The sequence below is a fragment of the Meriones unguiculatus genome, chromosome 18, assembly GCF_030254825.1.
Source record: "Meriones unguiculatus strain TT.TT164.6M chromosome 18, Bangor_MerUng_6.1, whole genome shotgun sequence".
NCBI lineage: Eukaryota > Metazoa > Chordata > Mammalia > Rodentia > Muridae > Meriones > Meriones unguiculatus.
The window spans coordinates 21414477-21437535 of NC_083365.1; the positions used below are offsets into that span (position 1 = coordinate 21414477).

A 23059-nucleotide genomic window follows, 5' to 3' on the forward strand; every position below is an offset into this window, starting at 1 on the left:
ATTGTTCACAAGTGTTCATAACTCTAGTTCCATGCTGCACATGATACAAAGATATAGGAGCAAAACATTCATACTCATAACATAAATAAATCTTTAAAAAAATAGATTCCTAAATGTGTCATACTTATACACTTGCAGAAGGTAAGGAATCTTTTGTATTTTGTTTCTTCCACAACTGGAACCAAAGAGGAATTCTGATTAGATGTTTCTTTTGTTGTGAACTAAAAGTAAAATCTTAATTGCAGTTGTGCTTATTTTTTTCTTTTTTTAGTTTTTATTGGTTGATTTTTTTTTAAGCAGTCTCATGTAGCTGAAGTTGGCCCTGAACTCCTGATCCTCCTGCGTCCACCTGCCAAGTGCTAAAATTACACTCAGTGCTGCCATCATGTTTATTTTTGGCATGTTTGCACAGAGGAGTCTGCTATCTTGTCCCACCTCCCAGGACAGTTGGATTTACCTTTTTAAGTCTTCAGACCAATGATTTAGGCTATCATGTTCCACACTATGTGAGGTTTTGTTGTGTGTATACATAATATTTGCATATGTGAGCTTGTGCATGTCAGAAAAGAATGTCGACTGTGTGTCTGTCAGTATTCACTGTATTCCCTTGAGACAGGGTCTCTCATGGAACCTGGAGTTAGGTGGAGGGTATCAAGGGTAGACAGAGTGCGTCAGATCAGATCCTCAAGAACTGGAGTGTCAGACAACCATGAGCTACCATGTAGGTGCTAAAAATTGAACCTTGGTCCTCTGGAAGAGCAGCCAGTGCTCCTAACTGCTGAGCCATCTCTCTATTGCTCTGTGTGCATTCTTGCTGACTTTCAAAGACCAAGCCATGAATTTTCTTTGAGTGGGTCTGTAATGTTATTCTGTATTTCTCTGGTAAAATTTTTGCTTTTGATCTTTGATCATCTGTTCTTCCTGATTCCCCTCTTAATCTAACATTATGCTATTGAACCTTTGTATATGTACATTCTGCTTCATAAATCTTGACTAATAGAAGACTAGAAATTTGAAGTTTGGAGACATAGGAATAGACCTACAGTTCCAAAAGGGTTAAAGAAAATCTGCTTAGTTCCTGCTTCTGAAGGAGCACTGATATTATCTAAAGAGTACCTAGGAATCTGGGCATGCTAGCTTAGTCCTATATTCACAACATTGAGAGGCTGAGGCAGAGGGATTGCAGTGAATTTGAGGCCAGCTTGGGCTCAAATACTGAGATTCTCCCTCATAACAAACACACAAAAAGGAACAAACCTTTCTTTATATGACCCGATTTCCTTATGTTCTAAGAAGGAATATTGAGTCGCCAAGCTGGGGTGGAAAGTAAATAGGATATAAGTTACTAGAGAAATGCTGGGAGAATGTTTCATTTGGAATCCTGTCATATTTACAATGATTTCTTCTTTCATAGTTGATGGAGAGCCTTGTGATCTGTCTTTGAATATAACCTGGTTTCTGAAAAGTGCTGATTGCTACAATGAAATTTACAACTTCAAGGTAAAGAATATCAAATTACAGACTTTTCCTGGGACTTAATGGTCATCTAGTCCCAGCCTCTTTGCTTTACAGAAGAAAGAGTAGTGTACCGTTATTGGCACATCAGAGCTGAAACCATATCCCACGCGTCCTAGTCTGCAGACCTGTGTCAGCAGTTCTCAGGCTTTGGGTCTCAGAATTCTTATCCTTAAAAAAATTGTGGGTTCAAAAAGTCTTTGTGTTTTAATTAAAAAACAAAACAAAACAAAAAAACACAGCAACATTTGTGTTTATTGTGTATAAGCCATGGCATGGTATGAATGTCAGAAGACAACTTGTGAGAGTCAGTTTTCTCCTTCCCCTGTTGTGGGCTCTAGGGATTGAACTCAGGTCGCCAGGTTCGGCAGCAGGCTCCTTTATTGCTGAACAATTTTTCTGGTCCTCCATAGGCTTTTGTTTGTGCGGTTTTCTCTTTTAGAAATTAAAACAAGGACTAAAGAGATGGCGCAGTGGCAAAGAGAACCAGCTGCTCTTCCAGAGCACCTGGGTTCAGTTCCCAGAACTCACATACCAGCTTACAACTTTCCATAACTTCAGTTCCAGGTTATCTGACACCCTCTTTGCCGGTCTCCACAGGCCCCATAGGCACACACTTGGTACACAGGTATACATGCAGCAAAAATACCCATACACATAAGATAATAAAATAAATTTTAAAAAAATTTAAAAACTATATTGAGATACTTACAATTTTAAAGTAGTAATAATAAGTTCATTACATGTTCACATGAGTAAGATTTTTAAAATAAATACAAATTTTTAGAAAACAAGGATGAACCAAGGTGGAACATATCTACACTTCTAGTACTTGAGAGTTAGAGGTAGGGGGTTCGGGAATTCAAAGCTATCCTTGGCTATATAGTGAGTTTAAGGCCAGCCTGGACTACATAAGATCTTATTACAGAGGGGAAAAATGACAGGAGCAGCTTAGTTTTGAGGTATGTTAGATGTCTGACTGAAATCTGGCATGACAGAAGCTACTGGTTTCTTGTGCTTTGTTCTTTGCTCAGTCCTGGGATAAACGCTTTGGCTGAAATATATGCTGAGAAGTCTGACTTCATAAAGATCCATGGTTAGAAAAGTGAATGGTATTTTAATGACCTTTTCATGTAATTGGGATATCATTTGTTCTTAATACCACAACTTACTGTATGGAGTTTCTTAAAGGTTAATTGGAATTCAGGCACTGAAATCATGTTGATGAACTTTTTACATTTTATAATACAAAGTTCCCTAGTGTTTATTGTACTTTTAAAGATTTATTTTTATTTTATACAAGATATATTTATTTGTTTGTTTTGTTTTATATGTCTATGTACCACATGTGGGCATTGCTCTTGAAGGCCAGAAAATAGCATCAGATTCTCTAGAAGTAAGGTCACAGATAGCTGTGACCTTGAATGTTGGTGTCGGGAACTGAACCTGGGTCCCATATATATAAATATTCACATATAAATAGACAAACAAATAAAATCACATATATAACACAACACACACATATGTTAGGACTAATGTCATAGGAAGGAATGAAAGCACTAAGAATTTAGAGAAATGATGTCTAGAATTTGGTTTAAAATTTTGACCCTTTTCTTTTAATCATAAATTGAATTGATGGTAGAAAGTTTTTACATTTGAAACGTGGTGTAATCTACCAAGTATTTAGGTCCTGTCTTCATTTTGGATTGCTGCAGGATAAAAGCGTGGAGTGGAGGTGGGGTTGGAGAAATGGCTTAGCAGTTACGTGCTACTCCTACAGAGGACCTGCCCACCCAGCTCACAGCCGGGCTCCTGAGACTCCAGCTAGGGGGGCTAAGGCTTCTGAGGGCATCGTGTGTACAGAAACACACACACACACGTACACATAAGTGTTTTCAAGTGTGGAGATGGCGGTTATACATACCATTGGAGCCTATTGATGAGTATGGTTGAGGTATGGGAGAAAAGTCACAGAAGTGATAAATGATACTTTTTTGTGTGATTATCAGAAATGGGCTGTGGTTAGCAACAACAGTTTTACATCCTAAGTTTATGAGCATAAATGAACTTTTTGTAGATTCTGTTAATTTGGTCAAGTAACTTAAATGTATTCCCATTTGATTAAAACCTTCTGTATCTAAAAATTTACTATTTTTTCCAGAATTTTAGAGAGTGACCCTTTTTTGTGAGCCAAAGCCTATAATACTGTAATTATTTTAAAGATTTGTGTGTGTGTGCCACCTGAGTACACGCATACCAGGAGAGGCTGTTGTATCTTCTACAGTTACAGCTGGGGTTACAGGCCACTGTGAGCTACCTCATGTGTGTTCTGGGAACCAAACAGGGTTCTCTGGAACAACAACACATGTTCTGACCCAGAATTCTGTACTTTAAACTTTAGATTCTTGTTTTAAAACTTTGTGTGTCAGAGGATAACCTGTGGGAGTCAGTTGTCTGCCTCCACCATGTAGGGATTGAAGTCAGGTCGTCATGTTTGGTGGCAAAAGTCTAACTGCTGAACTGTCTCTGGCCCTCATTTTACCATTAATATTAGTTTTGTTAGTACGTGTCAAGTCCTTCAGTCAGCAAGGACATGGCACTGACTGTCTCCAGGCATGAAGTTTGCTATTTTACTATTTTATATGTATGAATGTTTTGCCTACAAGTATGTACACCGTGTGCATGCCTGGCATGTGGGGAAGTTCAGAAGAGAGTGTTTTACCCTGGAACTGTAGATACAGATGATTAGATGGTTTATGTGGATGCTGGGAATTAAACAAACTTTCTGCAAGAGCAACAGGTGATCTTAACTACTGAGCCATCTCTCCAGTCTCTCGGGCTTGATATTTTGTATCTTGAAGGGGGGCATATGCTAATGTTTTAAGACTGCAGAAAAAAAACACTGAGGAACAGGCTGTAAAGCTCTGTACTTATGTTTTCTGTGATAAGCTGGACACCATCTGTTCTTTTATGAGACGAAGCAAATATGGGGGAAACTGCATTTTCTAATTATCTTGATCTGAATTTGTATTCTTGTCCTTCACTGAAGCCAGAAAGTTTTTGCAGAGAAGTCCTAATTTTAAATTGTTTAATATTCTTATAAAGTCTTTAAAAAGTGTGTTCATATTTGTGTTTTTGTGTGTATGTATGGTATGCATGCCACAGCACATTGTGGAGGAGGTAGAGGGCAGCATTCAGGAGTTGGCTCCTGTCCACCGTGGGTTCTGGGATTTGAGCTCAGGTTGTTACACAAGCCATCTTGCCAGCATCTCTTATGATTGTGTGTGTGTGTGTATGTACACACTCACACATGTCCAGGTGCATACGTATGCAGGCCAGAACACAGGCTTGTGTTGTTCAGATGCCCTTTACCTTGTGTTTTCAAGACAAGTTCTCTCATTGGCCTAGATCTCATCAAGCAGGCTAGGCTGGCCTGTGAGCCCAGGGCCCTGCCTGTCTCCACTTGTCATGCCTGGGATTGCAAGGGCTCCCCTCCACATCCAGCTTCTTGCACAAAGGTTTTGAGGCCCAACCTAGTGTTTGTACTTTTATGACAAGCACTTTAGCAAGTGAATATGTCCCCAGCTTCTCTTGTTGGTCTTTAAGTGGCAAAGTTGTATTTGTACTACGAGTTGACTCTTTGTTGTCCTCTAAACACCTGATTCACACCAGATGAGCTAAAACTTTGTATCTTCTTTGTTTTTCTAGACAGATGAAGCAGAGACATATTTGGACATGCTCAAGGAAAAAAAAGGCTTGTCTGGGAGATACCAAACATCATCAAAATTATTTCAGAATTGTAGTGAACTCTATAAAGCACAGGTAAACTCTGACAGTGGGTGAAAGGAAAGAGAAGGGATGTTTATATGCTGGTTCTTTCTTCTAGAAGGCACTTTAATACTGTTAAAGAGGGACAACTGCATCTTCCTTCTGTGTTATGAGCAGATCCTTTTAGAAGCTGCACTGTGGTCTTAACTATTTCTGAATGTTGAGTTGGGTGGCTTTGAGTTCATGTTGTATGGCCATCACCAATGTCTGTTGCCAGACTGTTGTCCTGCTAAACAGGACTCTGCCCATTCAACAGTCTTTCATCCCCTCCAGCACCTTGCTCTATTCTATTTTTGTCCTATGAATTTGACAATTCTGGGTACTTCATACAGACACTTGATTTTTGTTCTTTTTGGTATGGACTCTGTTTTCTGGGATCATCTGTGTTGTAGCATGTACCCAAATTTGATTCCCTTTTAGGGCTAAACTGTATTACATGTATGTAACACATTTTATTTATCTATTTGTCTCTTGATGGTCATTTAACAAAGCAATTTTTACATTTAGTTGATATGTCTTCAGATAATCGGCATCTTTACATTTTATTATTATACATCTGAAACCAAAGGGCACTGCTACTTTAGGGTTGAATTTTATACCTTGTTTGTATAAATAGGGTGATTAATAAATAGGTGAATAATATATATGACAATACATTTATTAATGCTTACATAATCATATAACCACATAAATGCTGTTTTTTATTTGAAATTCTACCTTTTCAATGTTTGTGCATTCGCACACGCATGCATGCATCCATATACATCCATGTTGATGTGCTTGTCCATGCACATGTGTGTAAGTGGGGGCCAGAGGTTGACATTGCGCTGTCTTCCTCATTCGCTTCTTTCCTCATTTATATATATATACATATATATATATATATATAGAGAGAGAGAGAGAGAGAGAGAGAGAGAGACAGTGTTACTCATGGTACCTAGTACTTGCTGTTTTGGGTAGGTTAAATAGCAAGTGAACCTCTGGGATAGATCTACTTGTCTCTGCTTCTCTTATCCTGGGCTTACATACTTACACCACCATGCTTGGCTTTGTATGTGGTTGCTGAGGCTCTGAACTAGGGTCCTCATGCCTGAACAGCAAGCATTTTTTCCCACTAAGCCATCACCCAGGTCTGTTGTAGGTATAGTTAATATTTACTATTGATATATCTTCTGGTAAAGCTTGCTGTTAATCCTAAACAAGTGTGTAACCAAATCACCACACAGACTGGGTTTATTTAATTAACCTAGAACACAATGCTGGGCAATAATTACTCCATTCTAAACCTCCAAGCCCTTATCGTTTCCTAACATTTAGATTTCTCACATTATATTTGCTTTTAGTGATATATTAGGTCCAGCCCATCTCTCCACGTCGTTCCAAGATCTCTCTCCTGCCTCTGTTCTCCCAGCTCTCTGCCTCCCATTTTTCCTGTCCTCTGGCTCCTCCCTCTCTTCCTGCTTCTTTTCCCTTGCTCAACATTGTGGCTAGTTGCTTTATTTTGGCATGTTTACACAAAGTTGAGACAGGTGTGCTTAGAATAAGATTCACAATGCAATGTCCAGATTGAAACCAGAGAGTGGGGGAGAGAAATCAGCATTTGAATGAACAAGGGTAAAGTTTATACATTCCAAAAGAACATTATACCAACACAGGTCTGAAATTGAATTTTTGTGTTTTAGAAATAAGTGCTAACTCTGATTTTTGGATGGAAAATTTTTAGAGTGTAGAAGGTTTTAGAGATACTGAAAAGAGCTATTGTTTTTGCTAACAGTGGCTTCACTTTGTCTTTGTTGCATTTGCTGGGGGATTCTTAGGAAACTGCTGTAATGTAGCATACAGTTCACCAGAAGGGAGGGTTTCTATTCAGTCACTAGAAGTAATGGGTTGAAGATTATCATTAATAATTAGTAAATAGATGAAGCGATTGATAATTAATTTTGAGGATCTTGTCATAGCTTAGACTATTGAGTAGGAAAAGAAAAGTTTTAAAATGGTACAAAATTGACAGCAAACAGAAGAAACTGTCATTGAGAAATTTGTTGTCTTTTGTTAGTTCTTTAAATTAATTCCTTCAGTTGGAAGGATTGGTTGGATTTGATTAAGGAAATCCATTTGTTGCATCCTGTTACTCTCAGGTCTGCTGTAGTCTTCTTTCTGGAGTCATTAGGATATACTTCTGTTGGTAAGGGTTCCTATCTTCCAGGCTAATGTAAGCATTGAATTGCACAATCCATTTACTGAGGAAGGAAAATACCTCAGCTACTAATGATTTTAAATCTCATTTTTTGATTTGAATTAGAGGGAGTCTGTTGCCTCCTCTACCTGACATATGTGTCTTCTGTCTGAGGCTTTCACCATTGTCCTTCTCATGGAAACACTTGACAGTTGGAGTCATGTTATACTCAGTGGGCTTTTCTTCATTTGTTTGTAATTAATTGGAAATATTTTTCTCTGCTGATGCTGTTTTTTACTATGATGGTACATGTTTTGTTTTAACCACTTCTACATATTTTGAGCTGTGCTTTTGCTATTTATACATCTTTCATTTAATTTTTTTTTTTAATAGAGCTTTTCTGGGGATCTTATGCATCGACTTCCTCTTTTAGGAGAAAAACAGGAGGTAATTGTTTTTCCTTACATATTTCTGAGAGCAGTGTAAAATCTGTGAATTAATTTTCTTAATTTTCTTTTCTTTCTGTTTTAATGTTTAAAGGCTAAGGAAAATGGAACAAATCTTACCTACACTGGAGACAAAATTGTAAGTATTTGGGCATTTGAGGCATTAGGGTATGTGTTTGATGTTTGAATAGTTTTCTTTTGGTGTTGTAACATTTAAGGAAATTAAGACTAGAAACTGCATACCAAAATGGTGGTGATGACTGTTTCTAGATAATACTATGAGTGGTTTTTTACTTTCTTCTGTGTGTTTTCTAGATTATTTTAAAAACAAATATATTTGTTAATAAAATAGTAAAACCTAAGCTGAGTGCTGGTGGCACATGCCTTTATTCCTATCACCTGGGAGGCAAAGGTAGGTGGATCTCTATGAGTTTAAGGCCAGCCTGGTCTACATTGCAAGTTCCAGGACAACCAGAGCTATACAGAGAAACCCTGTCTTCAAAAAACAAAAACAAGATTAGTAATAAAACCTGTTTTACCCTGGGAATCCTTTCTCTCTGTCAATAAATATTTGTAAACAAGAAGAAACTAGTTCAAATTTAAACTTTGTCTAAAATTATCTGATCGAATATAGTTGGGAAGAAACTTTAGAAAATTGAAATAAGGCCAAAAACTAGTTATGATTTTTATAAATACAGTTGTGTGGAGGCTCGTTTGTAACTTTCCTGGGGTGGGAGAGGCAGCACTTGCTCTTCTGGAGGACCCAGGTTCTCTTTGGCGCCCAGCAATATCAGCTGGCTCACTCTAGGTCCCTGACACCGCTTTCTGGCCTCTCCAGGCAGACGTTTACATAGACACATATGCATACGATTCTTTTAAAAAAAGAAATATATTACTAATGCCTCAAAACACTGTCAGTTTAAAATATAGACGAAATATATAGTTAACTGTTCTAGATTATGTTTTCCACAAAGCTTTTAAAGTTTTAATTTTTAAGTTTTTATTTTTTGGGCTTTCTTCGCTTCACAAAATCTGACTGACTGTATAGCCCAAGGCAAGCCTCCTAGGTGCTGGACCTAAGTGCAGGTCGTAAGGCCTGGGCCACATTCTAGCCTTGTGTTTCTAGTTTTTTTTAACAATGTTATGAAAACATACTAATCACACATTCACCCTTTGGAAGCATAAAATTTGGTAGGCTTTAGTGTATTTTTGCAAGCTACTGCAGCCACTAGCTGCTAACTTTGGAATTCTTAACTCAAACTCTGTACCTACTGTCAGTCCACCCTGCTCCTTCCCCCAACAGGCTCTGTCCTCGGTCACTAAGCTTTCCATCTTGGGATTTGTCTGAGGCCTTTTATATGATGGAATCATAATACATGACTGTGTGTGGCTTGTTTCCCAGTTTAACAATTCTGCCTTAACTTTCTTCCTGTCTGCTTAGAGCCCTGAGTGATGAGGACTTCTCAGTTCTCTCCTGAGCTATGTGTAGCCCTGTACACCTGTGTGGCTTTCTAGATTTCCAGGATAGTTTAGAGTTCAGAGTCCAAATGTACTTCCCAGTCTACATTTTTTTCTTTTAAAATTTTTTTCAGCTTCTTAATAAGTGCAGCTGCTAATGTCACAGCAGGCAGCTGTGGTCGTAAATAGTTGCTATTGAATGGTTTTGACAGGTGTCATAACATTGATTCTGAGTCAGGTCAGAGAAACCCTTAGAATAGAGGCTTTTAGCAGCTTGCCAATCAGCTCAAGTGAGTGTAGTTTTTAGTCTGTTTTGCTTTTTCTTGTGGCTGCCATATAGTTGATCATAACTTGAAAAATAATTATTGGGCAGGGCATGCTGACATACACCTCTAATCATAGCAGGTGGATCTCTGTGAGTTCTAGGCCACCCTGGTTTACATAGTGTTAACTGTTTGTGTTGTGTATCTTGTTGATTTTGACAACTGTACAGTGACATTTCCACCTTGATGCTGTTATACAGGGTGGCTTCAGGGCTCTAACAATCCTTCCTAATCCCTGACAATCGATGATCTTTTTATTATCTATCTAGTAAATATCTACATTTTCTGAAATATCACCTGATTGTAGTCAGATAAGTGTATGGCATTTTTCAGATTGTCTTCTTTATAAGGTCCTTTGTATTTGAATATTCCTGTGGTTAGATAGCTTATTTCTCTTCAGAGCTGAGTAGTATTTCATTGTCTGGTTATATCACAGTTTGGAATCCATTCACCTATTGAAGGACATTTTGATTGTTGTTAAGTTTTAGGCATAAACATTTGTGTGAGGTTTTTGTGTGGATATAGATTTTTAGTTCATTTGAGTGAATGCAAAGGAGCATAATTGATGATTATATGGTAACAGCAGGTTTAGTTTTCCATATACTGTATCTTTCTCAGAGTATCTGTGTTTAGATTACTACATGCCCCTGTCATGATCTGTTAGCTGGGGGAGGTGCATGCATGTCATGTTGCACAAGTGGAGGTCAGAGACAATTTTGTGGAGTTAGGTCTTTCCTTCCGTCTTTATACTGGTTCTGGGAATCAGAATTAGGTTACCAGGCTTCTGCAGCAAGCATCTTAAGTGATTGAGCCATCTCTGAAGAAAGAAGCTGCTACATTGCATTGGTATAGTGCTATGGTGTTTGAAATCACTCATCACCCCTTGCTTCACAGATCATATAGGATAATGGCAGCTTCCAGTTCTGGATAAGTTTGTTGGTGCCAGGGATATAAATATAGAACTTACTCAAGGATTGTGGCTCTATTTTTGTCAGGACTGACAGCTCCCTGAAGAATCTGGTTAAGGACTTGTCTGTGTTCTGCCTAACTCAGCATTCCCAAGGCATTTTGGTTGTGTTTGCTAAGTGTATTTAGAGACAAAAATTCTAGGCTGTAGCATCATAGGGAAGGTGGGCAAGAAATAGATAAGACCACAAAACCTGGAAAGAACAAGGGCAGAAGGAGATATTTGGGAGGAGATGAGCTTTGAAAAACTCTTGTGTGTGCCAGGACAGGACACATGCTTGACACATGCTTGACACATGCCGGCTGGTCTTCTGACTACACACACACACAGTGTGAGGGCTTGCTTCAGTGTGCAAGGACTAGGCTGGATCTTTTCAGCTCATGATGTTTTAGGAAATCTTGTTAAAATAGTAGGCAGCCACTCAGCTACAAGAACACAAATTTGGCTGGGGCTTAGCACAGTAGCAGAATATTTGCTTGGCATGCATGAGGTCCTAGATTCAGTTTCCAGAACAGAAAACAATGAAAGGAAGAAAGGAGTCAGGCAAATAAACAAGCACAGATGCTGGTACCATATAGGACAATGTATATGGAATTTACAAAAATTGTTTAGAAAAGCTACTAAACAAAACAACTTCAGAAATCCCTCCTGCTCCCTGCACCAAGCTGCTGCACAACCAGTCAGTGAGGGGGCAGGATCTTCTTTCATCCAGAATGTTCTGTTTTCAGTAAACAGTTATGAACTATGCAAAGAAAGAAAGTGGCAAATCTAAATGGAATTTCTAAAAAGCCTTTGAAGACATTCACACTGTAGATGTAAGAAAGACTTTGAATAAACTTTTTAAAATGTGCTCAAAAGAATGAAAGGAAAGTTTGGACAGAGTGCCAAGGAAAACCAGGAAGAAACAGATAAAAGTTATAAAAAGAAATAAATAGAAATTGCAAAACTGAGATACATACTTGTGCTTGTAATTGTCATAAGCCAATACTTGAGAGGCTGAAACAGGAGGGGTCCAGAAAGTTTGAGACCAGCCTGGGCTACATGGTGGCACCCTGTCACAAAGCAGCAACAATATTGGAAACCATGAAGCCACAAAGAGCATTGACTAAGATGAAAAACTGATTAGGGCTGTCACCGTGAGCAGGTAGAAGAATGCATCCAAAGACGGGTCCGCTGAGGTTACCTATTCAGAGGACTAGAGAGAGAAAAGAAGGAAACAAAGCCGTGAAGACCAATGCATCTAGCATGTGGACCAGTGTGCATATAATGGAAGTCTGAGGAGAAAAGACGGATAGAAGAATAAACAATTTGATGAAGGCATGACTTTCTAGACTTGGGATACTCACAAGTTTCAGTCTCCAAGTAGAAGTGAAGAACAAGGTTTTAGTGCCTGTAAGTTACAGTATTATTCACAAAAATGAAGTACTAATATATGCCACAACAGAGATAACTTTGAAAACTGTGAGACCGGCCAGATGTTAAAGGACAAACATTGTTCAGTTCAACCATTGATAGGAAATGTCCACAGTAGACAAATCTCTGGAAGCAAGAAGTAGGTTAGTTGTGTCAGGTGGTGGTGGGAAGGAGAGATGAGTGTTATGGTCTAATGAACAAGGCTCTGCTCTTGGGAGGCTAGCAACATTGTGGAGCTGGGTGCTAGGACATTTGTCTAGTCCCAGCTACTTAGAAACCTGAAGTAATAGAATTATTTAAACACAGGTGTTAAAGGTCAGCTTGAGAGACCTTGTCTCAAAAAAATAGTTTTGGTGTCACATTGCATTGAATTATGTTATGCTTAGTAACATTGTTAAAATTATGACATATGTGAAATGTACCTCAATTAAATAACATCACACAGCACTAACTGCTTATCTGATAGGTTTGTCAAGACTAAACATGTAGCAAATGTTACATGCTTAACAGAGTGCCTGGCATATAAAATCTAGATCTGAGAGCTAAAGATACTACGCTTGTCAAATCCTAGACTTTGAAAATTAGTAGGTACATTTTGAAATTTATAAGAGTTTTAAGATGTAAGAAATTAATAGCAGAGTGGTTTATTACACTAATTGGTTAATGACTAAGTTCAGTAAAGGTTCAGTAATTGTAAGTAATAGGACATAGGATGCCTGTGACTTTGAAGTTATACATTTCCCAGCATCCTCTTTGAAGAGAGAGACCAGCTGAGGTCAGAGTATGGTTTCAACATGACATATAGTTGTTACTGAAATAACTAGGGAATGTAGACATAAAAAAAGTATATGTTTACTTGGACTTGAAGTTTGTGTCATGCAATCTGTTGCATTCCATGTTTCTCCTTAGGTTGCAGGACATTTTGGTTATTAGCGAAGACCTGTGATTCCACAGGAGTAAAATGTATAAATCTGTTGGATTTTGTTAGTGCTTATCTGTAGATCTCTGGGCAAACCTTCTCCCTTTAAGACCACAGTAATTAGCTGCAAGTCTGAGTGGTGGTGCTTCCTTTTACAGATGAAGAGACCAAGGCTTTCCTCCATGGCAAGTGCCAGTGCTTACTTACCAAGCCAGCATCTCCTGATGTGGATGGTGGAAATTAAAGCCAGAGGGAGTTGGAGGGGTCTCAGTAAGATTGAGTCTAAGACAGGTTTATTGCAAGCGATCAGACTTTTTATACTTTATACTTTTTTTTTTTTTTTTTTTTTGGTAAATACGTGAGGTTTTTTAATTGTATACGTGTTTGAACACGGGACACAAACTTCTTGTGGAAACAGGAGAGGAATGTGGCCCCGTGCTTTTTATACTTTTATCAGAAACAGAATATAATGGTTGCCAGTACAGTTGCAATTGCTAGGATACAATGATATTTGCAAGTTATATAGGATATACAGGATTAATGTCTAAGACTGTCAAACCTGTATATTTTTCGCTGACTTGTAGGGAATGCAAAGATACGCAGTTGGTGTGAACGCTTCACTTCCTGAAAGTGTGCTTCTTCGGTTTTTCAGGAACTGAAAGGCACACAGTGCCCCAGGAGTGATAGGCTAACTTGAAAAACCTGTGATGCATACCTCTGAAGGCTGCTAGACCAGGCCCACTCCATGATTTCCTGCTCTTCTGCATCTCCTTTATCTTTACATTTTAATCTTGTTTGTAAAGACGACTGAGTGAGGAAATCAAGGATCACTGTCCCTTAGAGTCAAGGACTATTAACTTCCCTGATCTTAAAAAGGCAGTGATTTAAAGAGGCAAATATCACTGCCTCTCTACACACCTAGAGTAGGTTAAGGTGAGAGCTTTTATTTAAATGTGAGACCACGACATTGGTGGTAGTTTGGGAAAGGGAATGTGAAAGATTCTGGTGGTAGTTTGGGGAAGGGAATGTGATTCAGGAGAGAGACAGAAAGAGACTGCATATTTTCTGTATTAACATCAAGAATGTTTTTATATGATGTGGTCTTTATTTTAAATTTTATAAGGGAACAGTGGCTGTCTCTGTCATGAACTTGGTTGCCTCCCCTTTGATCACTTCCCCCAGGCAATGTGGCCTTGCCAACCCACAGAGGAAGAGAAGCCAGGCAGTCCTGATGAGACTTGATAAGCTAGGATCAGATGTCAAAGGAGGAGGACTCCCCTTTTCAGTGGACTAGGGGAAGGGAATGGGGGGAAGTGGGAAGAAAGGTGGGACTGGGAGGTGAGGCAGGGGGCTACAATTGGGATATAAAATGAATAGATTGTAAAAAATTAAAAAAATAAAAAAAATTAATTTTATGAGAGATATATAAAATATTCTAGCATGAGTTAAGAGTTAGATTAAATTCGGTGATTTTTAATATGCAGTTTTTCTTTTAAAAAATAAATACGTTTATTTTAGACCTTCATATGGCAAGGATACAAGGGACTGTATTTTATCAATTCATAATCTCGCCTACTTTGTCATATGTCGTATAAGGTTGTTTTGCTTGTATCCCATTTCAGTGAGTGAAAGCGGAAATACTCCACCACATTTCTGGGCCGTATTCTAGAGCAGAATTTTTATACTATATTATTAACTTGTGTTCTGAATTCTTGAGACTTGAAGTTTTGATGCCCCCTTTTCTCCCTAGGCAATGCATGAACCATTGCAGACTTGGCAAGATGCACCATACATTTTTATCGTGCATGTTGGCCTTTCATCCTCAAAGGAATCACCAAAAGAAAATGCACTAAGTAACCTTTTTACCAGTAAGTTCAGTTCTTATCTTTTAGAAATTATCTGTTGCTTTCTGTTTGTTTCATGCATGATCAATATGAGATGGGAAAATTAGAAATATTTTTGTATATCCAGGCACAGCCCCACACACTTTCTATAGATCACAGATACCTGGCTTTATTTTACTTCCTTTGGCTTTCTTACTGTGAATTTTTTTTTTTTTTCTTATAGAGGAAAACACTTAATTGGGCCTGGCTTACAGTTCAGAGGTTTAGTCTATTATCATCATGGCGGGAAGCATGTCGGTGTGCAGCAGGCATGGTGCTGGAGAAGGAGCCTGCTGTGAATGTTTTTAATTAGTGGGCTTTAGTATTTTGAAGTAGAATTTTCAAAACTTGAGTCTCCATGTTAAAGCTTAGAAGTTTCAAATTAATTATCATTGATAATTTCTCGACATCAACTTTTTATTTTTCTTAAAGATTTATAAAGATTTTTTTAAAGATTTGACTTTTAAAAAATTATGTGTTTATGTTTGATTATGTCCATGCGTGCTCAGGTTCCTGTACTGGAGTTACAAGTGGTTGTAAGCCTCCCAATATGGGTGCTAGGATCCTCTGGAAGAGGAGGTTATTATATTCTTTCCTGCTGAGCCATCTTTCCAGTGCCTCAAGAATTTTCTTATCTTTCTTTTTTCTGTACCTACAGAATTTTTCAGTAACTGGTTGTAGTTTCTCTGTGGTTTCCGTTTTTGATTTTAATTTGTACTGTGCAGTTTTCTTCCCTATCCTTGCTTTCTCAGTAGAGTATTAAGTAGAAACAATGATGACAGCCATCCTTGTCTTACCTCTGAATTTATTGGCAGTATTGGTACATTTCACCATTAAATATAATGTTTACTATTCCTGCCCCCACCCCATACTCTTACTTTGATAAGAATGTCCTTGTATTGTTATAAAGAAAGAAAAATCTCAAACATTAGATTTTATCAAAGGAGATTCAAGAGCCAGATGCTGGGGTGAAAACTTTGTAGCTCAGAGAGGCAGAGAAAACACCTAACTGACCTTCCTACTCAGCTCATGTCCTGAAGGAAAAAGCCAAAAGCTTGCTAGCTCAGCTGATGGCCTAGGAAGAAAAGGCCTGGCAGCTCTCTGACAGCCCAGGAGGAAGAAGCCAAAAGCTCTTTATTCTTCTCCACACTGTCTTAAATACTCTGCAACTCAAAGATCCTCCTTTCTGTTAAATCCCTGTCAGCTGCCTCTTGACCTCGGGTTAGCTTTATCAAATCTTGTGTACAGAAAGCTCTTGGATTAAAGGTGTGTTTTAGGGCTGAACCACACCAGACAAGAACCCAGGTCATTACAGTTCACAATCTCATCGCTCACAATGGGATAAAACACCCTGCAACATCCTTGTTTCCAAACTTACCATCTCTTTTTCTTTTTAATAGTAAGAAAGTTCAGTCTACTCAATGGCTTAATTGTGTATGGATTAAAGTTATCATGTAGACCAGGCATGGTAGCATTCACCTATATAACATAACACTCTAGAGCCTGAGACAAGAGGATTTTAAGTTCAAGACCTAAGCAGGGATATAACAAGTTTCAGGACAGCCCAGGCTAAATAGTGAGACCCTGTCTGAAAAAAAGATCATATTGGCTTTCTCGTTCCTGTGATGCTGTGCTGAATTGTATTAACTCGTTTCTATTTTGAAACTGTTCTTTTATTTTTGCTTGTTCTTAACACACACAAACATACATTCAGATACATTATTGGATTCCTTTTATTTATTGTCTCTTTTCAAGATAAGTTTTCCTGTAATTTTCTTTGCTCATAGTATCATTCACTTGATTTGGGATGCAAATTATGATAGCCTCATGTAGTAAATTGGAGAATGTCTCTATTTTTATATTCTGTGAGACAGTTTTAAAGAGTAAATTCACAGCTGGGCATGGTGGTGCCTGCCCTTAATCCCACCACTCAGGGAGGCAGAGGCAGGCAGACCGCTGTGAGTTCGAGGCCAGCTTGGTCTACAAAGCATCCAGGACAGCCAAGGCTAAGAATAAACTGACCTATTTTTTCTGTGAGAGCTTTCCTATGTTATGGTTGCAGTATTGTCTACCAGCCTGTGTAGGTTTTATCTAATAGTGAAAAGTATTTTGTTGTAGTTCTTCTCTTTTCCTCGCATCAGAGGTGTGCATGTGTTTTGAGAAAGTGTTGATTGCTTTCAAGATTTCAAATTTATTGACATGTTTTTTTCTCATATTTCTTTACAAGTGTCTGTGTCTGTTTCTTTTTACAGTCTTTAATATTGCTAGGCATGATGTGTAGACATAATGCCAGCAATCAAGAGGTATAGGCCGGAGGATCCAGGGGTTTCATAGCAAATTTGAGGCCAGCTTGAAGTCCATGAGACCTTGTTACAAAACCGCAGAAATGACAGGTTTGGAGAGATGGCTCAAGTCAGTAAAGGACTTGCTGCTCAAGCATGAGGGACTGAGTTTTGAATCCTAGCTCCCAATTTAAAAGATGGGCACAGTGGTGAACCTCTGTAATTCCAACACAGGAGAGAGAGGCAGGGACGCTTAGATTCCTGGAGCTTGCTGGCCAGCCAGCATAGCTGCTGAGTACCAGATTCTGTCTCAAAAACTAAGATGGAGAGCAGCTGAGGAAGCTTCCTGACATCAGCTTTTCCCCAACACATGTACATGCTTATATGTAACGTGTACACACATATACCACACACACACACAATTGCTTTTGTTTTCTTGAGCTTTCACCATGAAATTTTCTTTTTTTTATCTCAGTGAACTGGCTTTTAGCTTTTTTTCCCCAACCACTTTATGCTTTTTCATTGACCTTTCTTTGTTCTTGATTTTTGTTTGTTTGCTTGTTTGTTTGTTTATTTATTTATTTATTTTTGAGGCAGGGTTTCTCTGTGTATTCTTGGCTGCCCTGGATTCACTTTGTAGATCAGACTGACCATGAACTCACAGATCTACCTGCCTATGCCTCCTTGAGTGCTATGATTACAGGTGTGAGCCATTGTGCTGGGCTATACCCTATTTTTACAACCAGAGTCCAACATGATTGAGGCTTTAACCTCTTGAGTTGTTCTGTTTCCATTTCATTTTGATTCCTGGAAGTATTTGTCTCGTTTTCACACTTAATGTCTCTCTTTCTCTCTCTCTTTACACGTCTGTGTTTTGGAACTGAGGAGACAGATTAAGACATGGTTTGGTTAACAATGCCATCTGGAAGTCTAGAATTATCTCTGAACGGTCTCTTCTTTATCTTTGTTTGTTCCGGTGCTGGGATTAGACCTAGAGCCTCACATATGTTATGCAAGTGCTGTACCTAGCCCAGGTGTCTTTTTCTTTGTTTTTGAGACAAGGTCTACCATATAGTCCAGGTTAGCCTCAAATTTGAAACAATCCTTGCTAAGAGTGTAGGTCTGTGTCACTACAGTGGCTTCTCATCTCCTTGTGAAAACCTCTGACGGAGCCTGGCACCGAAGGCTAGGATTACAGTCACGCGCCAGACCCAGCTATGCCAGAGTCTGACGTCAGTTGTTCCTAGACTTTATTCAGCTCCTACTGGTGACAGTTTTTTAAACCATCAATCTTTTTTGTTTTGTTTTTCAAGGCAAGGTTTCTCTGTGTAGCCCTGGCTGGCCTGGATGGTTTGTAGACCAGGCTGGCCTCAAGCTCAGAGGTCCACCTGCCTCTGCCTCCCAAATGCTGGGATTAAATGCATGCACCACTGACAACATGATCTTTTATTGAAATATAAAAGAGTGGCTCAGACTGGCTTCAAATTTTCTATGTAGCTGAGATATCACAGAACTCTTCATCCTCCTACTTCTCCTTTCAGGTGCTGGGGATGTATTTATGTACACCATGACTGGCTAAAAAGAGTTAATCTTATAATCAGTAGAATTGCTTCAATGAGGCAAACTTCTCTGATTCATCTTATAGATAACATGTTTTTCAGTTCCTTAAATGCTGTTTATTTAGTCAGGCTTTTGTTTTTGTTTTTGTCTTTTTTTTTTTTTGCAAATGTTTTATAGCAAGTTCTGGAAAAGGTCAGTTCTAGTTTATAAATGGTGCTGTGCTCTGAATCTGAATCTATGTGGGTTTTTCTTGGTTTTGTTTTTTATTCCTTTTTTCTTTCTTTTTTTTTTTTTTTTTTTTTTTTTGGAGACAGGGTTTCTGTGTGTAACAGCCGTGTTGGTTTTCATTCTTGAGTGAAGATTCCGCTTACATAATTAGGGAGCTGCTGGATTGTTTTTACACCTTATTTTACTAGGAAAGGTGTATTACTTGGATAGATCATTATATATTTTAAGGTTTTTGAAAAAATATTCTGATTTTGAAAGTGACGTTCATCTTCCATGATCATAAAATATAAGTAAAAAAATATTAGGGAATGGTAAGGACAGGTAGAAGACAAGAATATTACGACTACATCATAAGAAGTGGTATACCAAGAGTGTTTGGAATTTAAAGGAGGTGGAATAGCTCAAGATAGGACCTCAGGGATAGGTCTGTGAAGAAATGCTATCAGTCTAGTCTCTAAAGAATGAATATGGTTACTGAGGAGGTGAGTCTATAAAGTGCTTGTAAGGTGTTTATAAGAAGGCCCTGAGCTCTATTCCAGAACTCATAGGGAAAAATGAAAAAGCTTGATGCACCTGTGACCACAGCACTGGGGAGGCAGAGTCAGGCAGAGGCCCCTGGGCTTACTGGCCAGCTATCCTAACCTGCACAAGCACATTGGACACATACACAGAGGCTGTGAATATGGAGGAGGACTTTGCCACTAAAGGCTGGAGTATGAGCTGGGCATAGTGGTCCATGCCTTTAATCTCAGTACTCTGGAAGCAGAGGCAGGCTTGGTAAGTTTGAGTTCAGCTTGGTCTGCATAGTGAGTTCCGGGAGAGCCAGAGCTACATAGTGAGATCTTGTCTTGAAAAAACTAAAAACAAAATAAAACAAAACAAAAATAACAATCTACCCCCCCACACACACACACATAAAAGGAAGAAGAAAAAAAAGACTGGAACATGGATGAAGCATGAGACTAATTCATGGTTTTCAAAACTACTACATCTGATGTATTATTTACCATGATTGAAGTGCTTAAAAGTAAATGAGTGATAAAACTTACTAATTTCATAAAATAAAAACTAATCAGGGTTCTGTTTACTGAATCTATCAAATTAATTGATGCCTGTGTTTTTGCCAGTGACCGTTGAAGTCAAGGGTCCCTATGAATACCTCACTCTTGAAGACTACCCACTGATGATTGTAAGTCAATGTGTTTTTAACCTTGGCAATAAATTAATTTAGCATGAAATTGTTTTTTAGCATTATCTCATTAAAGGATTATTCCTGTGCCATTCAGAAAATGTTGCTTGAGATTTGGTGTTAACTTTTTAAATTAGATTTTTTTTTTTACGTTGTGGGTGTGAGTGTTTTACCTGTTCAATTGTCTGTGGACTACATGAGAACCTAATGCCTGCAGAGATTAGATGAAGGCATTGGATTTCCCGGAACTGCAGTTAAGGATGGTTGTGAGCCCCCATGTGCATGCTGGGAACTGAATCCAGGTCCTCTGCAAGAGCAGTAAGTGCTCCTACATGCTGAGCCACCTCCCCAGCCCTTAACTTACTAGACAGTGACCTTAAGAGAGTTAATATAGCCCTGTGGTCCCTGTTTATGCGATATGAAAAGGTCAGTGACTGTTATGGACTGGAGGGAGGCAGTGGCCACCTCACAACTCACATTTGGGCTCTAGAACAGGGCGCTCCATGCTCTGCCGAGCTCTGAGCCTACTCCCAGTGACTAAAGCATGAATCTTCTTCACTCTGTGAGTGCGCAGACTACATAAGCTGGCTGAGGATTCTTGGTCTGTTTGCAGGCTTCGCGGGGTATGTTACATGCACATAAGAGTAGGTGCCTGTGGAGGCCAGGGTGATCGGATCTCCATGGAACTAGAGTATAGGCAGTTATTGGTCACCTATTCAAGTTTCCCTTGTGTCTTAGTGCCTCATGATTCTGTATCCCAGCTTGTCAGGCCTATTTTTTCTTGACTGTTGTCTTCATTTTATCACTGGGTTGTGAGCTACAAAGGCCCACCTAATGCAAGGAGCAGACATTCTTGAGGACAAGTCCTTCCATAGTCTGCTCTGTTCAAGACTAGATAATTTTTTTTCTTGTTAGTGATACATGCTGGAGGTACAGTTATTTTTCAAAAAAGAAGGTAGAGTCTCTTTTTGTGGTGTGTTACATGTTGATTTTAAACCTGAATACTTGGTCCTAATTCTGCTTTTTGTCTCATTCCCAATTGGATAACAGTTTTTCATGGTGATGTGTATTGTGTATGTCCTCTTTGGTGTTCTCTGGCTGGCGTGGTCTGCCTGCTACTGGAGAGATCTCCTGAGAATTCAGTTTTGGATTGGTGCCGTCATCTTTCTGGGAATGTTTGAGAAAGCTGTGTTTTATGCAGAATTTCAGAATATCCGATACAAAGGAGAATCTGGTATGTTAAAAAGTGCCATTTTAAAAATTGTGTTTGTTTATTTTGTGTGCATGTGAGGTCCATGTGCCACAACTTGTGGGAATCAGTTCTCTCCTTTGACCATGTATGTCCTAGGAATTGAACTCAGGTGGTCAGGTTTGGCCTCAGGGACCTTTACCCGCTGAACCAGCTTACCAGACCCAAATTTGCCCCCACCACTTTTAAGGTTTATATTTTTAAAATTATATTATCAGTGGAAAGGGGTATGTTACATGCACATAAGAGTAGGTGTCTGTGGAGGCCAGGGTGATCAGATCTCCATGGAAGCAGAGTATAGGCAGTTATGGGTCACCCACTCAAGTCCTTTGCAAGAGTAGTACAAATCACAACCACTGAACCATCCATCTCCACCACCAAATTTGCCATTTTTTTGATGATGGATGAGATGCATGCCAACTTCTCTCAAGTCAGCAGTGGTTACATAGGTCTTCCTTTCACTTACTTATTAAAATAACCAAAGCAGAATCACTGCTTTGTGAAGAGTCATTGTGACTTTCCGTCCTAAGCTTGTATTTCAGGAGTATACTGATACAAGAATAATTTTTTTGAAGCACACAGAAAAGTGGCCGTTTAGGAAATAATTGTCATATTTCTTAAATCCCAGTTTCAGGCACCATTAAGAAAGAAAGAAAACAGTGCCAATTTAGTTGTAAGATGCCACTGATTGCAAGACACATAGACTTTTGTGCTTGTGTGTGGGGGGTACATCCAAGACCTGGTAACATACAGCAATACCAAGTAAATGAGAAGGTGCTTATGGTTTAATAAGGTTGACTAGTAATTACAAATTATCTGGTATGGTAATTTTTCTCTCTGACTATTTGTTCATTATTGTTACAAGATATGCTAATAAGATCTTTCCTGGGTCTTTGGAAAGATTTGAAAATAGAAGTGAAAATTATGCATGTGAGCTAGGATGTATGTGTGTGCTTTTCCATTTATAACTGTATTTCAGTTTCCAAAAAAAAAAGGTAGGGAAAATTTCTTGATACTATAAACTCTCTGTATAAGGGTAAGATAGTCTGCTAAGGTTTTAGGGAAGTTGGGGAGAGTTGATGGGTTGAGCACAACTAGATTGTTTTGCACACGACTGAGTTCCTCAGAGATATCAGCTGTGTGCTTATAAAAATCATACAAGAGATATTCTGTCTTTAGTAGGTCTGCTACTTGTGCTCATTCTGAAAAGTGTCCTACATTCGAGTAGTTGGATTGTGTGTTTGGTTGAAACTGGAATACAGTGCCATTTCTGTCTTTCTTTCTCATAGTCCGGGATGCCTTGGTCCTTGCAGAGCTGCTCTCAGCAGTGAAACGCTCGCTGGCTCGAACCCTGGTCATCATAGTCAGTCTGGGATATGGCATAGTCAAGTGAGTATCTGCTTCTGAATGAAAATACTGATAAAATTGCTGGCTACACAGTGCTGGTTCTAGAAAGGTTGATTAAAAAGTAGTTGGGAGATAAGAAAAATGTCTGAGATTTTGTAGCAATTTTAAGCATTAGAAATGCTACTTTTCAGGACTGTCACACAGGTAAAACCATGTCTCTTTGAAAACAGAAATAAAAAAAAAAGAAAAAGAAAGAAATGGTATTTTATCTTAAAA

The 23059-nt window shown here is 38.7% G+C and overlaps 1 protein-coding gene across 4 annotated transcripts in view; it reads left to right on the forward strand.

The window, feature by feature from the left end:
• The window catches only part of Tmem87a (transmembrane protein 87A), a 47251-nt gene that overhangs the window by 4740 nt on the left and 19452 nt on the right, over positions 1-23059 (forward strand). For all 4 annotated transcript variants that reach the window (XM_021639395.2, XM_021639394.2, XM_021639396.2 and 1 more), the window contains exons 3-10: positions 1415-1500; positions 5224-5337; positions 7913-7966; positions 8060-8104; positions 14796-14913; positions 20126-20187; positions 21238-21421; positions 22726-22825. In XM_021639395.2, the coding sequence (XP_021495070.1) occupies positions 1415-1500; positions 5224-5337; positions 7913-7966; positions 8060-8104; positions 14796-14913; positions 20126-20187; positions 21238-21421; positions 22726-22825 (763 nt within the window). The remainder of the gene's footprint in view (positions 1-1414; positions 1501-5223; positions 5338-7912; positions 7967-8059; positions 8105-14795; positions 14914-20125; positions 20188-21237; positions 21422-22725; positions 22826-23059) is intronic.